The 18,604-nt window shown below is 17.5% G+C and overlaps 4 protein-coding genes across 4 annotated transcripts; 2 read left to right on the top strand and 2 right to left on the bottom strand.

The window, feature by feature from the left end:
• Positions 1–3,087: 3,087 nt before the first annotated feature.
• PADL01_0410400 (conserved Plasmodium protein, unknown function) lies at positions 3,088–5,916 on the top strand (the record flags this gene model as incomplete). The annotated part of the gene is made up of 1 exon (XM_028685223.1): positions 3,088–5,916. The coding sequence occupies one exon, from the start codon at positions 3,088–3,090 to the stop codon at positions 5,914–5,916; it is 2,829 nt and encodes a 942-aa protein (XP_028536743.1).
• A 514-nt stretch (positions 5,917–6,430) lies between these two features.
• Positions 6,431–10,372, bottom strand: PADL01_0410300 (conserved Plasmodium protein, unknown function; the record flags this gene model as incomplete). The annotated part of the gene is made up of 1 exon (XM_028685222.1): positions 6,431–10,372. The coding sequence occupies one exon, from the start codon at positions 10,370–10,372 to the stop codon at positions 6,431–6,433; it is 3,942 nt and encodes a 1,313-aa protein (XP_028536742.1).
• A 1,773-nt stretch (positions 10,373–12,145) lies between these two features.
• On the top strand, positions 12,146–14,725 carry PADL01_0410200 (ribosome biogenesis GTPase A, putative; the record flags this gene model as incomplete). The annotated part of the gene is made up of 1 exon (XM_028685221.1): positions 12,146–14,725. One exon carries the CDS (start codon positions 12,146–12,148, stop codon positions 14,723–14,725), a length of 2,580 nt encoding a protein of 859 aa, XP_028536741.1.
• A 660-nt stretch (positions 14,726–15,385) lies between these two features.
• PADL01_0410100 (conserved Plasmodium protein, unknown function) lies at positions 15,386–16,758 on the bottom strand (the record flags this gene model as incomplete). Its single annotated transcript, XM_028685220.1, has 3 exons — positions 15,386–15,449; positions 15,637–16,501; positions 16,707–16,758. 3 exons carry the CDS (start codon positions 16,756–16,758, stop codon positions 15,386–15,388), a joined length of 981 nt encoding a protein of 326 aa, XP_028536740.1.
• Between the last annotated feature and the right edge of the window lie 1,846 nt (positions 16,759–18,604).

Here is an 18,604-nt window from a genome sequence, read left to right as displayed (position 1 = left end):
TATTAAAAATATTTATATATATAACATTTATATATATATATGTTTTTTTTTTTAATATATATGTTGGCACGTATTTATATTATACCTCTATATTTTTTATATATACACAGATTCGCATGCATGTAAATAACAGATATGTATATATAAAAAAAAAAAAGTGTATACTCCTAAAAGTTAAAATATAAATATATAAGGAGAAAGGTAAAAAAAAAAGAAAAGAAAAGAAAAAACACTCCTTCACTTTTTCAAAAATAAATATTATAATATATATGTTATAAAAGAAAAATACATAATCATTATATATATATATATATATATATATTACATATATATATATTTTATAATATTTAGATATAGATTATACATATTAATATAATTATAATATATATTATCATCATCTCTTCTTAATTTCTTAAACATATTATTTATATGTATGTATCATACATACATACATAATATATTATATATATATTATATAATGGGCATATAACTATATATGAAATAATTTATTAATGAAAAAATATAAATAATATAAAAACGGGGAAAATTATAAAGTACAAAAAAAAAAATAATATATATGTATATTAATATATGTATATATATTAATATATATATAATATATATGTATATATATATTTAATGTTTACATAATATATATATTATTCTTTTTTTTGATATATATAATAAAAATTTGCCTTAACATTTTTCTCTCTTTTTTTTTTCTTTTGTATAATTATCCAAGTATTAATATAATAATTATAATATATAAATATAAATATAAATATATATTTATTTATATATATATATATATATTTATTTATTTATATATATTTATATATTTATATATAATATATTTATATCTATATGATATCCATGATTGTAAAATATTAGTGTTCAAATAAAATAATCTGTAAATTAATATAATAAAAATGTAAATAAAAACAAATAAATACAAATATTCTAAAAAATATATATTTCTTATAAAACTACCTGAATATATATGGATAACAATATTTATAAAAAATTAATTTTCTATTTTCTCATTTTTTTTTTAATTTACATAATTAAAAATATAACTAAAGCATTATTATATATATATTTATTTATAATATATATAAATATGCATTTAAAAAAAAAAAAAAAAAAAAAAAAATTATAATAAAATAAAAATAAAAATATATCTTTAAATAAAAAAATAATGCTTATATAAATATATTATATATATATAATATTTATTTTATTATTTTTTAATTTTCTAAAACAAGTGTATCGAGGTAAGGGGACTTAAGAGGTAAAGAAGGGAAATTTACATTTTAAAACGGAGAAAAAAAAAATTATATAAAAAATGATAAAATGAAAATATATTTGTAAATCATAAATTTATAATTCTTATTATATATATATAATATATATATATATAGACATTAAAAAATATGTAGTTATTTTCTATTACATTTTATAAAAATAAGAAAAAATATAAAACATAATAGAATAGAAAATAGAACATAGGTGAAAGAAAAAGTGTTTACTTATAATAAATATATTTATTATTCTCAAGAGGATACAAAAAAAAAAAAATAAAAATAATTAAATAAATATTTTTTTATTTCTCCTTATATAATAAAATATTTACAATACATACATAAAATATATTATATATATATAATAATTTATTTATTTATTTATTTACCACTCTAGGACCATAAGAAAAAATTGTGGAAAATAAAATAATAAGATAATAAAAAAGAAGAAAAGTGGACTATCAATTTATATATATTTGGGTAGTTCACAAACAATTTAATATTCCTTTATATATATATATATATATATTTAAAATGATGATATTTAAATTTAAAAAAAAAAAAAAAAAAAAAAAAAAAAAAAAAAAAAATTGTAACATTAAAAAAAGTAAATCAATGTATATTTCCCCTTTTGCGAATCTTTTGAATATTATAATATATTATAAATTTTATATTTATCTATCAATCCTTTTGAAGATATTCTCTCAACCTATTTCATTTCATTTCATTTCATTTTATTTTATTTTATTTTAATTTAATTTAAATTAATAATCATTATATAATAATAAAATATGATCACTTGTGATATATTTTATGAGGTTCCATTTATTATATATATAATATTTTTTAATACTATGAATATGTAAATATCATCTTATTATAATTTCCTTTCTTATAAGTAAAAAATATGTTATTCTCACATTAAAATAATATTTCGTAGAAAAAACAAAATATATATACATATATAATTATATATATGTAATATTTATATATTTAGGATGTTCATTATTTTTTTTCTTCTTTGTTTTGATTGTATTCATTTAAGGGAAGAAATTGTAAAATAATAAGATCATCATTATATATATATATATATATATATATATATATATATATATATATGTATTTGTGATGATATTATTATATATAATATGTTATTTTTAAAGTTATATATTTTTTAATATCTACGTAAAAATATATATAATTATATAGTACGTGGATTTATGTTTGAATTTTTTTTTTTTTTTTTTTTGTTATTTATTTAAAAATTTATATTTAATTTTTTTTTCTTTTTCCTACTATTCCCTGATATTTGCTCACAAAAAAAAAAAAAAAAAAAAAAAAAAAAAAAATACTATAAATATATAATATATATATATTTATGTATTTACGTATTTATTTATTTATTTATGTAGTTTGTATAATATAATATTATTTCGTTCTTATTATATTAACTTTTTTTTTATATTATTCTTTCAATATTGATCTTTAAGGTATTCAAAACATTAACATTTCACATTACATATATATAAATATATATGTATATGTTTTTATTTATATATTTCTATTTTTATAATTGTATTCTCATTTATTCATATATATATATATATATATTTTTTTTTCTCATTTGTTTTAAGAAGCCATGTACACATCCACATTGGTACTGTCGTGAACATTGTGCTTTTCCCCTCCTTTTTTTTTATTTTTTTTTTATTTTTATTTTCTTTTTCTTTTTCCACTTTTCCCTTTTTTTTTATTTTATTTTTTCGTGAACATATATATATATATAATGGACAAAAACGAAGAAGAAATTCTTAAACTTAAAAAAATCGCTACTCTTCTTAAAAAAGAATACAACAAAATCAAAGAAGAAAACGAACTTCTCAAAAAAAACAACTATCAAAATAAAGAACAGAAATATGAACATTCAGAAGAAAATTATGAACAAGCTAGCGAAAAATGTGAGAATTTAGATGAAAATTATGAACAGCAGTCAGGTGAAAAAGACGACTCTTTTGTTGAAAATAGCTTGGATAAAACGAAATGTATAAAAAACAATGAGATTTTGATGAGTAGATTGAAGAATGAGATGAATAGAAGAATAATATTAGAAAAGAATTATAAGAAATTGAAAGAGTTTACTATAATATTAGAAGAAAAATATCGAAATGAGAAAAATGTGAGCAAAGAGAAGTGTAAGGATATGGAGGAAAAATTGGAAGAATGTAATAAGAATTTAAATAAATATAAAAATGAGAATGAGTTATTAATAGATAAGATAAAAGAGAAGGATATAATAATATATAAATTAAATAAAAAGATAGAAGAAATACGTATATATTTAAAAGGTGATAAGAATATAAATTTAATAGAGAATCAGATAGATGAGATGATTGGATATAAATTAGAAATAAAAAAATTAAAAGATAATTTAGAAATATGTAAAAAGACTGAAGAGATAACAATAAAAGAAAGACATCAATATAAGAGTATGATTATGTTATGTTCTCAATATAAAGAGAAATGTAAAAAAATACCTACATTAGAAAGTAAAATAGATATTTTAGAAAGTGAAATAAAAGAATTACAATTATATAAAATAAAAGATACAGAAAATAAACAAGTAGTAAAAGAATTAAAAGATGAAATATTAAATTATCAAATCGAAAATAATAAATTGAATGAACAAATAAATGAATGGAAAAATTTCTCAAAATTATATATAAATAATAATACAATAGATATAGATAATTTAAAAAAAACAATGAATGATATACATAATAAATACAATCAAGTGAATTTAAAAAAAACAGATTTAGAAGTGAAGTATAAAAAATTGTCTATGGATATGCAGATACAAAATAATCATTTGAATGATAAAATATTGGAATTAAAAATTATGCACAATAAAAATAAGCAATTGGAAAAAAAATTTGAATTTATTAAGATGGATTATATGTATCAAATAGGTAAGTATAAGGATAAACAAAAGAAAAACGACAACTTGCAAGTGTCTCAAAAGAATGAAAATGATAAGGATAGAGATAATCAAAATAATAATGATAGGGATAATCAAAATAATAATGATAGATATAATTTTAGAGATAATTATAGTGATAATAATCATAAGAAGGAGAATAAAGTTGAACAACCTAACAATGATGATTATCATAATAATGATGATTCTACCTTGCTACAAAATTACAAATTTAAATATGAATTAATCGAAAAAGATAATGAGGAAAAAGAAAAACTAATCCAAGAATTAAACGAAAAATTAGAAAAATATAAAAACGAATATGATCAATTTATTTTGAAGCAAAAAAATATAGAATTATGTTCACAAGAATTATTATTATATGAAAAAGAGATAACCTATTTAAAGGAAGAAATTGAAAATTATAAAAATAAAATAGTAATATTACAGAATGATATTATACATGTCAATAATCAATGGTCTGATGATAATAAGAAAAATGAAATGTCAATAAAAGAGTTGAAACAAGTTATCAAGCAAATGCAGCTAGATACAAAAATTAATATAAATAGTAGTAAGAATGAAATAATGAATAATATAAAAAGTGATAATATAAAAAGTGATAATATATCAAATGATAATATATCAAGTGATAACATAAAAAGTGATAATATAAAAAGTGAGAATATACCAAATAATAATATATCAAGTGATAATGTTGTTTACTCAAATAATTCTAGATATTCAAATAAATATGCAGATGAAGGAAAGAGAAGACCAGAATTTTTTAACCCATATGATAAAGATTTATATAATCTTTTATATACAAATTTTGATGATACAAAAAATATGGAACATGTAGAATTAATAATGTTGAAAAATGAAAATCTATATTTAAAATCAAAAGTAGAAATTATCAAATTATTTTATTCTAATCAAATAAAAACATTTAGAGAAGCTTTCTTATATATTTTAGGATGGGATATACAAATAGAACAGAGCGATGAAGAAATATTTTTTATATTAACATCTTTATTTTCTACACATGATGGTAAATTTATTTTTATAAAAAAAAAATCTAATAATGAAAAGCAAGAGGAATATAAAACAAAACTCTTGCCAACTAAGAGAAATATTAATGATATTATTCAGAATGATGAACATGTAGTAAAAAAAGAAAAAGTAAATGATAATTATGAACTATATGATAATCCAAGTGACAATCCATATTCAAATAATATAAATGATAATAAAGATCAAGATAAAGAAAGTGATAACAAAAACGATATGGATATTAATAAATTAAATTCTAATAATTTTGAAGAAGATTTACATTTTTATGAAGATATTATGGATGAAAAAAATGAAATCAATACAGATAAAATACTTCAAAAAACAAATATAGAAAATACAAATATTAATATGTCCACTATTATGAAGGGTTCTAAATATAATTTATTATTAAATGGATATTATAGTATTAAATGGAAAGAAAATATTGAATGGAAAAATTATCTCAATAAAATTAATGCATATCCTATTTTGTTATCACTATCATCTATAGAAGAATATAATAATATTAAATCACAATATAATAATAATCTTGGTAAAAACTTTAAAGGTATGTTATTCAAAATATGAAATAAAAATAAAAAAAAATATATATATATAAATATATATATGTATGTGATATTTAGGTGTATATATATATATATATATATATATGTATGTATATATTTTTTTTTTTTTTTTTTTTTTTTTTTGCACATGTATGTAATATATGTATATATTTTTATTTTGTAAACAAACCAATTCATCAAAAAAAAATAAATGGACATATATATATTATATGTAATGATAAAATTAAAATTGGAGAATAATATATACAATCGTAAAGATTCTCCCCTTAAATATATATATATATGTATGTATATATTTTTTTTTTTTTTTTTTTTTTTTTTTTTTTTTTTTAAAACCCCATGGTCGTTTATTAACAGAACGTATAAACGATAGTATACAAAAAAATTAAAAGAAAAAATAAATAAATATATATAATATATAATATATATATGATATAATATATTTATGATATAATATATTTATGATATATTTATATATATACATCCAGTGGCTTCTTAATGATTCGCTTGTATTCCTAAAAATCTTCTAAAAACTCATCGACCCATTCTTCATTATTTTCTTTTTCCCACTTTATATTTTTTATTTGTTTGACTGTTTTTCTTTTTTTATTTGTTTCTTTATTATTTATGTCATCTCCTATACTTTGCATTTTTAGATAGTCACTTTGCTTATAATGAATACTTTTTCTTTTATTTTTATTTGTTGATATATACATATTACTCACACTATCTTGATATTTATTATCTTCTTTGTTTTGTTTATTTCCTTTTTCAAGTTGTTGATCCATATTTTCTTGTTTGTTTTCATCTTGTATGTCATCATCATCATCATCAAATTTTTCATCGTCGTGATATTTTTCTAGTTTTCTCATTTCATCATTAATATTATTATCACAACTATGATCTTCTGTAGAAATGGAGGACTCATAAATATTTTGGATGTCTTCTTCATTTTTTATATGATCATGCATATGTTCGTTTGATAAAATGATACTAGAATATTTTTTTAAATATTTTAAGCCATCGTTAATTTTTTTAAAGATATTATAATATTCGTTATTTAACAAAAGGGCAGAATTATTATTATTATCATATATATTATTACTATTAATATTATTACCATTAATATTATTATCATTCACATTGTTACCATTAATATTATTATCATTCACATTGTTACCATTAATATTATTATCATTCACATTGTTACCATTAATATTATTATCACCCATTTTGAATCCATTTTGTAGTTGGCATTTTTTTTCTATATCTAAAAGCATTTGTAGATCTTCATTTTTGTATGTAAAGTTTAAAAGTTTTGCTTTTTCTATTAATAATAATAATTTTTTTTTTTTCATAATAACTTGTTTTTTTAAAGAGTTACATAATTCTTTTAAATAATTATATTTCTCTACACTTTCAATGATATTATTTTCATATTCAAAGATTTTTTTATGTAATAGATCTAATGTATCTGTCTTTTGAAAAAAATAATCCATATTTTTTAAAAAAGATTCATTTTCTTGAGAAATATTTGATAACATATGATTGTGATCAGATGAATTATCATGAATATTTTGTATATTAGAATTTCCATTATTATTATTTGATATATTGATATTATTTGTTGTTACTTCCATATTGTTATATAATAATATATCAGGGATAATTAAAGCATCAGAATATATTAAATATTTATTAAATACATTTAATAATTTACTAATGCCATCAAAATCAAATATCATGCAGAACCAAGATGTATTATGAAAATCTGTTAATATATCTGCTCTATCTTTATTTTCTATTGATTTAACTTCACTAATTAAATTCTCAATATATATAGACATATTCTGATATATTTTCCTTTTCAAAGGTTCTATAATATATTTAGGATTTATATAAAAGAATACTTTAGTTTTACATTTTTTCATTTTATTTATTTTATTTTCATTATTTATTTCTTTATCTCCTTTCTTTTTTCTTTCAGCAAATAAATTTAATTTCTTAAGTTCATAAATGTTATTATTATTACACATACCACTTTCTTGATTTAAATATACATCAGCATTAATATTATTATTATTAATATTATTATTATTATTATTAATATTATTATTAATATTATTATTTTGGTTGTATGATATAAGATTATTCTTAAATAACTCATTATCATTATTACTCATATTATTGTTTAATATATTATCTTTTTTAAAATTATTACTACTCTTATATATATCACACATTATACTATCATTTACAAGTATATTTTCTTTTCCACTATTATTATGCATAACACTTATCAAACTATTATTATTATTGTGGTTGTTTGATTTGATATTTTGATAGTGTATTTCATCACTCTTATCATTCATATCATTCATATCATTCTTATCATTCTTATCATTCTTATCATTCTTATCATTCATATCATTCTTATCATTCATATCATTCATATCCTTATTGTCTCTCATGGTGTCATCCATATATTCACACACATTTTCCACTTTTTTATTTTTAATAGGAGTACATAAATTTTTTAATATATTTGCATAATTATCTGTACTTATATTGTTATGATTTACCTTATTGCTCAATATATTAACATCAACTACATTTTTATTATTCTCTATAACCATCTCATTTTTCAATTCTGATATAAAACCCTTTCTCATCCCTTCCTTTTCATTGTTTAAAAGGTTTAACGAATTATAATTATTCATATTATTCATATGAATCATACTATCACAGTGATTCGTGTTGACAACTTTTTTTCTTAAAAAATTAACACTATTATTAAACAAACTCATAGAAGTACCCTTATTCATTACATCTCCTATGATTTTATTACTTCCAAATTTGTTATTTAAAACTGTTTTATCATTTACATGATCAAAGTTTAAGATATCTTCCATGCCTTTCATATTGTTTTCTAGAACATTGTTGGAGTTATTCTTACAATTTAAAGTAAGCAAATATTGACTATTACTATTAATATTATTCATATTATTCATATTAATGTTGCTACATTTATGCATGCTTCTATGATTAATATCAATAGTCGAAGAAGGCAACTGATGAACCAGCTTACTACTTAACATATTATTTTGATTGTTGTATGTAGAAATATTTGATCTTTCGATTGATCCATTTATATTTGTAGACATATTTATAAGTTTACTACTTCCCATGTTTTTATTATTTAACATATTTGAATTATCAATATTTATGGGTATATTATTATATGAGTTCATATTATTCATATAATTTAATTGATTGAAGTTTTTATTATGTAAGAGATTACTACCACTGGTGTTAAAATTTTTTAATAAAACATTTGGATTATTCAAACTGTTCACATTATTGTTACTACTACTGTTGATATTAATGTTACTACTACTGTTGATATTAATGTTACTACTACTGTTGATATTATTGATACTACTACTGTTGATATTATTGATACTACTACTGTTGATATTATTGTTGATATTATTGTTGTTGTTTAAAATGTCGCTTGTATTTTTTTTCATAGGATCCATATTATTATCACAAAAATGATTAAGTGAGATATTTTTACTTATTACATTTTTGTTTATTAAAATACTTGAGCTGTTTATAAAATTGTTTAGATTATTTTTGATACTATTCATCAAAGGAATATTATTATTATTAATATTATTATTATTAATATTATTATTATTATTAATATTATTATTATTAATATTATTATTAATATTATCTATATTTTTATTTAAAAAATTACAATTCTGTTGATTTGTATTAATCATAATATTATCATTGTTTACATTAGAACCAATAAATTCATTTTTATTTATATTTATATTTCTATTCTTATTAAATGAGTTCATATAAAAATTGGTTCTTTCAAAATTTTTATCTGTATTCTTATTATCTGGAAAAATATTTGAATATAATTTGCCTTCATTCATGTTATTGCATAAGGAGTTCTGATTCATCTTAAAAGAGTTATCATTCAAATTGTTACTAATATTATTATTATTTATATTATTCATATTATTGTTCATATTATTATTCATATTATTATTCATATTATTGTTCATATTATTGTTCATATTATTCATATAATTGTTCATATTGTTCATATTATTCATATTATTATTTCCATATGCTCCATTCATACTATTAAAATTTAAATGATTTGATAAAGTATTTATATAATTATTTTTATTATTCATATTTTTTAAAGAGTCATAAGATAGTGTATTATTTGTTGAGTTCATATTATTTACTACTCTTATATTATAAGTATTTTCTTCTTCTTTCGAATTTTTTATAGCTGTTATATTTTTTGATAATTCTTTAATGTTACTATCACAATCATGTAAATTTTTTTTCTCTTCAACGTTTAAATAATTCTTCTTTCTGTCATTAAATCCTTTGAAATATATATTCTGTGTAAATGTATTTTTTTCCATTTATTTTTTTTATAACATGAGCTATAAAAATAAATAATGTAATCATAAAATTAAATATAAATAAATATATAAATAAATAAATATATAAATATATATATATATAATATATATAATAAAAAAAGGGAGGATCATACTATATTTTTATGTGTACATGTATATATATTATATATATATATTTATTTATTTATATTTTATTTAATACCAAAAAATTAAATAATAATAAAAAAAAAAAAAAAAAATTAAAAAATAAAATAACACATATATATATATATTTCAATATTGGATGGTAATTTTATTTAATATTATGTATTAAATAAAAATAAAAAAAATAAAGGAAGAATGATTATAATATATTTAAAATATATAATATATATTATTTTATTTTATTTCTTATATATATAATGAATATCAAACGATTTTCATATTGAATATTTTATATATATATATTTTTTTTTTTTTAATATATACACTCAATTAAAGAAAAAAAAAAAAAAAATACTAAATTTGTAATGTCTTTAAATAAATATATTATATATTGTTTATATAATATATTTAAAAATAAAAAGAGATAAATATAAATATAAATATATATATATATAAATATACATTTACATATATATATCATATATATGTTAATTTTATATTTTATTTATATATTTTTGGTTCTCTTTAAAAGTATAATATTTTTAGTGCACACACAAATATCAAAAACTTCATTCGAATAACAAATATTTAATTATAAAAGGGTAGACATTAAAGCTGTAAATATGAAAAAATATTCATAAAAAAAATGATAATAAAAGTAAATATTATAAATATATAAATGAGTTAAATGAAAAATTTAATATTTTATCAGCATATTAAATATATGGCAAGTATACTAATAAAATAAATAAATAAATAAAAATATATATATATATATATATATATATAATATATATGTTATACATTTTTTATGTAAAAAAAAAAAAAAAAAAAGTACCTCATTTATAAAATATATATATATTAACCCTTATATAAAAGAGCATAGTTTATTTCTTCAGTATATATAATATCATATATCAAAGAAATAAAATAAAATAAAATCATACATACATATATATATAATATATATATAATATATTGTTATATATATATAATGAATTTATTTATATATATTTTATTTTTGTCATTCGGCAAAAAATTAATTAATACATCATAGGGTTAATAAAAATGAAAAAAATAAAAAATTAATAAATAAATAAATAAATAAATAAATAAAATTAATAGAAAATATTAACTCTTATAATTTTTTTTTTTTTTATATATAATCTATATATATATATATATATATATATATATATATATATATTACATATATAAAATATATTTTTTCTTATATTTTTTTTAAAGCCATAAGGCTAACAGTATGTGATATAATATATATATAATATATATATCATTTGTAAAGACATAATTACTATTATTATATATATTTATATATTTACATATTGTATGACAAATTGTAATTAATCTCTATATATTTTTTCTAGAATATTTTCTTCAATGTGTTTATAAAATGTGTATATAACAAATAATATTTTTTTTTTTTTTTTTTTTTTTTTTTTTTTTTTTTCTTTTTCTTCTTTTTCCTTTTCTTCTTTTTTTTTTGCAGAATGTTAAATTATATCCCTTTTTTTTTTCATATAAACAAAAAAAAAAAAAAAAAAAAAAAAAAAACATGTAAATTAAATAACAAGTACTAATGTGGAGAGACCGAAAAAAAAAAAAAAAATGTTCCACAACATTTTCGTGCTATTGATAAGTATCAACTTTCTATTATGTGTGCAAATAAAATTTTATTATAAACCAAAAAATATACATTTTTATCTTCTTCCATATACAAAAGAAAATAGATATGCATTTAAAAGTAAGGAGTTGACAAAAAAAAAAAATTACTTATCTATAAAAAATAAAAAATATGGTTGTAATGAATTGTTTTATCAAAAAGATGATGAAGTAGGTGAAGAGAAAGATAACACAATTGACGATGAAAAGATGAATGACAAGATGAATGACAAGATGAATGACAAGATGAGTGATAAGACGAATGAAAAGATGAATGAAAAGATGAATGACAAGACTAATGATGAAGTATATGAAACGTTTGATGAATATTTTAATAAAAGAGCAGAAGAAAATTATACTAAATTAGAAGGAGAAAAATTAAAAATATTAAAAGAAAATACACACACAAATAAAGATGAAATAAGAGATGCTTTAAAAAAAACTTATAAAAATGAATACAATAAATTAATTAAAGAAGATGAAGAAGATGAACAAATTAGTCAAGCTGTTTATGAAAATATTAAAATTACATTTCTTATGAAAGAAAATATTAACAATTTTTTATTTACACAATATAGTTATATGATTAATAAATTGAAAGAAAAATCGGTGATTATCAAAAATTTAAAAAAATTTTATAACAAAGGTGGAGATGAAAATAAAAAGGATGATATAACTAAAAAGGATGATATAACAAAAAAGGATGATATAACTAAAAAGGATGATATAAATAATAATGATGATATAACAAAAAAGGATGATATAACTAAAAAGGATGATATAACTAATAATGATGATGCAAATCAAATAAATTGTGCCTATCAAAATAATAATACAAATTATCATGAGACCACATATAATGAAAAGAATAGTAATAATAATGCATCAGAACCTTTGACAAATGAACTAAATAATATAAAGAACCCATTTTATCATAACAAATTTGTTGATAAATATTTCCTCAATAATGATTCTAAATATAAAGAAGAAAATAAATCTAAGGATCATTTAAAAGATATTATTGAGAATGTGAGTTTTTTTAAACCAGAAGAAAACTATGAACAAACAAGAAACTGTCGAACATTTAGTGATCAAATATTTGCTAACGTAAAAATTAAAGGTGATTATATTTTAAATAATTTAAGAAAAGATAAGGAAGACGACACAAATGACAATAAAAATAATAATATATTTACACACGATGATATTATAAGTAATGATAATAATAATGATTATAGTAGTGATGAAAGTACGGCATTGTTTTTAAAAAATAATGTTTGCCCCTTACAGTTATTAAAAGATAATGTAAGAACATTTTTAAATTATAAAAAAGAAAATATTATAAAAAGTAATATACATGAAGATTTATTATATGGTAGAGTTAAAGTTCATTGGTTTCCAAAATTTATGAAAAGAGTTATAACAAAAATACCAGATTATATAAAAGTTAGTGATATAATTATAGAAGTTAGAAATGGTATTATTCCTTTTGTTTTTGATGATCTGTTTGCTTTAAATATATTTGATATACATACAAATAAACCTCGTATTATTGTTTATACAAATTCTGATAAATCTTCTTTAAAAGCTAATGAAGAGTGGGGTAATTACTATCGAAGGAAATTATTTTGGAGTGATAAAAAATTTAATAAAAATATTAATAAACAATATTTAAATCAAATGAAAAAAAGTGCAGTAATTTTTCTTGATGCAAAAAATGGAAAAAAAGAAATTATTGTTCTAAAAAAACTAATTAATAGATTATGTCATCATATAATTGAAAATAAAAAAAAAAAAGGAATACATAATTATAAAGTTAAATGTATTTTTATAGGATTACCAAATGTTGGAAAATCTGCACTTATCAATAGAATCCTAGAAATTAAAAAAGCAAAATCATATGATAACCCAGGTCTAACTACTAATATACAAATGTATTCAAATAAAAAATATGAACTTATAGATACACCTGGAATTTTAGCTCAAAATCTATATAAAATAAGAGAAAAAAGTTTTAATAAAAATAATATCATATTAGATCATATTTATAATCATAATTCAAATCAACATTCAAATGATAATGTTGTAACTATTAAAAATTATAATAAATATATGCATATAGAAAATAATATCTATCTTTTAGCCTTATGTAATCATATATCACCAAAAATGTATGATGTTTATAATATTGCAGAGACATTAATGCAAAATATTTATGATGCATATCAATATGATAATGATTATATAGATTTACAAAAAATTATCAAAAGATATCAAATTAATTTCACAGATTGTATAAACTCACAAGGAAATTTCTCACCTTATCATTTCATACAAAAATTAGCAAGAGATAAATGTCATAATGATATAAATCAAGCATCCATGAGATTAGTAACAGATTTCAGAAAAAATTATCTCGGAAGAATAACCTTAAATTATCCACTCTATTTTAATAAAAAATCTATAACACTTAAACAATCCAAAAATTTTGAAAACCAAAAATATGACAAATATATAGGATGGTAATAATAATTAAATTAAATAAAATTAAATTAAATCATATCATATATATAATATTTTAAATTTGTTATGTATTCAAAATACATCTCCAAAATATATGCACAAACATAAATAGTTACACATATATATTTATATATATTTATATATATATGTGCTTTTCTTTTTTGTGTAATTTATTTGATTTTTTTTTTTTTTTTTTTTTTTGTATCAATGTCGAATTTGAAAATTTTTTTATAAAAAATTTTAATAATAAATTTATTATATATAAATAATACACATATTATATATATAAATACACCTTAATTAAAAATATAAAATAAATTAACTTTTTAAATTGAATTAATTATATATATATATATATATATATATATATATATATATTTTTATTTATGTATCATTCTTTTCATATTATAATTAGCAGGATGGAATATTTTTAAATCTTTATAAATGTTAAACTATTTCCTGTACAAATCAGATTTTTTTTTTTTTTTTTTTTTTTTTTTTTTTTCAAATAGCTATATTCCAACTAGCCAATAATTAACAAAATTAAATAATTACATAATAAAATTCAAATATCCATAAAAATAAAAAAATAAATAAAAAAATAATAAAAATACATAAACACACACACATATATATATAATATATGTTTACATATTTTTTTTATCAGCCGTCGGCTATACTAAAATTATTCTCTGCATCATCTTCTGGTATTTTAATTCCTGGCCACCTACCCAATGAAATAAAAATAAAAAAAATAAAAAAATAAAAAAATAAAAAAATAAAAAAATACATAAACACATAAACATATATATATATATATATATTTTTATCATGGTTGAGATAAAAAAACAAATGAAAATATATACACTAAAATTCATTTTCATAAAACTCTTTCACATTTTATATTTTCTTACTTTGTTAACTTTAAACAATCAGTGAATAATTCTATTTCTTGAGATACATCATAGGATGCACTATCTTGTACTATACGCAAATAGCTTAACCTATCTTCTATCAATTTTTTTATTGTATGTAAATATCCTGATTTAGCTAACTTGTGTCTATGATTTTGAATTAAGGCCAGAAAAAGTTCTGCTGTTGTTTCTCCATATTGTATACCAGTTTCATCAATATTCTTATTATTAACAAGAGCTACCAGTCCTTTCATAATATCATTTTTTATAAATATATCAAATGTAATTTTATTCTGGTGAATTAAATGTTTTAAAAGGAGTGCAGACTTTTCTTGGTATTTAAAAATATTTGTTTGCATTCCATATACTAAAAAACCTACACCACCATAATCTATAAATTTATTTTCTCCTTGGTCATGATGCCGTATTAAAGCTGATATAGCAGTGATTAATTTTTTATCAATAATAGTTTTTTGTGATTCTTGTAATTTTATTAATAATGTTTTTAAAGCATTCTTTTTAAAAACAGAATCTTGTAATTCTGGATTATTTGATAAGGCTAAAGATAAAATCTGAAGAACTGATTCTAAAATGTGATTATTAGAATTATCTAATAATTTTAATAATGGGTCGATAGCTTTAATTTTATCTAAATTACGAGCCACCTCAGGATATTCATCTACTAATCTTTCAACAATTTTAGCTGATGCTAAAATTATTCCTTCATCTTTATTTTCAAAATTACGAACGGCTTCATTTATAGCTTCATATGGATCTTCTACTTGACTTAAGGCATCTTTTATAGCCCCTTGTAAAAATTCAATGTCTTCTTTGCTTAAACGTTTATTTGTATCAATAGTCCCGTCTTAAATACATAAGAATATTAAATGGAAAAAAAAAAAAAAAAAAAAAAAAAAAAGTATAAAATAATATATATATATGTACATATATACAATACGAATGTATGATTATCATATTTTTTAAAACATATCCTTCTTTTTATGTAGATTATATAACTTTTTCAGAACATGTTCACATAATTTTTAAATGTCTATATAATAAAAATTTACCTGCATACTTCGTAGACCACTTTAGAAGCCCTGGCCAATTTATGTTTACCATATTTCTGTTTTATATGAATAAAAATAAAATTATATTTATTACATATAAAAACACTAAAAAAAAAAAAAAGGAACCAATACACATATATTATCTATGTGTAATTTGGTCCTACATATATAAATATAAATATATATATATATATATATATATATATATATATATATTTATTTATTTTATTTTCTCAACACTAAAAATATATATACATATATATAATATATATTATATATTATATACATATTTCAAATATAATTAGTTATTATATTCAGCATTTAAAAGTAGAAAAGTCAATAGAAAAAAAAAAAAAATAATAAATAAATAAATAAAAATAAAAAGTAAAGAAAGAAAAAACAATTAAATATTAAAAATATAAATTAAAATGTTTTATTCAGTAAAATCATTTTTGTATATATTTTTATTTCTATTTATTTATTTAATTTTTTTTTTTTTTTTTTTTTTTTTTTTTTTGGAATAGTCATTTTTTTATAGTTCAAATGTTATAATTATATATCCCAAAAAAATATAAATAACAGTATGTATAATATAATATATATTATTTTATGTAGAATTTTTATTTTTTTTTTTTTTTTTCTCTTTCCTTTTATATAATTTATTGGTACCAATTAAAAAGAAAAGATAAATAATTATAATATTTATATGGATTAAATAAAAATAAAAATATATATATATATTCACAATAATTTGTTTTTTCTCTTTTTATTTTATTTTTCAAACTTTTACATTTAAAATATTAAGATAAAAAATTTTTTTTTTTTTTATAATAATAAATATATTAATATATATATATATAATATATTTATAATGTCATTTGTTTTAGTTGGTAGAAATAAATATATATGGAGAAAATATTTTCACATTTTTTTCTTTATACAAAAATTTATTCTATATTTGAATATATGGTATACATGAAATGAAATAAAATAACAATAAAATATATTTTTAAATTTTAAATGATAGAAAAATCTGTTGGATGCAATTTTGTTATTATAAAAATATAAACATATATAATAAATATATAATATATATATATATTTATATATTTATTTGTAGTGTATATATTTTTTCCTTTTTTTTTCTAACGTAGATATATATTCATATATTTTGATTTATATGAATTATGTTCAATAAAACAACCACTGCCATTTGAATTTATATGAAACGAAAAGTGTTTATTATTATATATATATATTATATATTATATATATTATAACATTTTTTAAAAGAGATGAGTACACTTTTTTTTTAAAAATGTGATTTGGTTCGACTTTTGTTACTTAAGGTTGTATATAATTAAAATACAAACTTATAAAAATAAAATGAAATAAAATAAAATATTTAAAGCAACATGTCTATTGTATAGAAAAACTAAGTGGCGTCTTTTTTAGCCTGTGAAAGCGTTCATACGCCTAACCAAAGAAAAATTCTGAACGTTCAGGAAAAAAAAATATTAAAACTTAAAAATAAAAAATTAAAAATTAAAAATTTACATATATATATATATATATATATATTTTACAAATATATATAATTTTTCTTTTTATTTTAACCATTTTCCATAAACAATACAGAAAGTTGTAAATCCAAAAAAATGGAAAAAAAAAAAAAAAAAAAAGAAGGTTACTATTTATTTTTATTTTATTCTTAACACAATTATAATAAGACATGTTTGTTTGAATTTACCTTACTTGTTCATGCGATTTTAAGGATGTAATATAATTGTCTTTTAAAATAAAAAAAAATAAAAACATATATATTGTTATAAAACAAGAAAAGGGAACATATTTTTATACACACATATGTGCATATTATAAATATCTAATATTTATTT

This window comes from Plasmodium sp. gorilla clade G2, assembly GCF_900097015.1.
Source record: "Plasmodium sp. gorilla clade G2 genome assembly, chromosome: 4".
Taxonomy (NCBI): Eukaryota; Apicomplexa; class Aconoidasida; order Haemosporida; family Plasmodiidae; genus Plasmodium; species Plasmodium adleri (nom. inval.).
The sequence above is the reverse complement of the archived record's forward strand: the minus strand, read 5'-3'. Positions and strand labels throughout refer to the sequence as shown.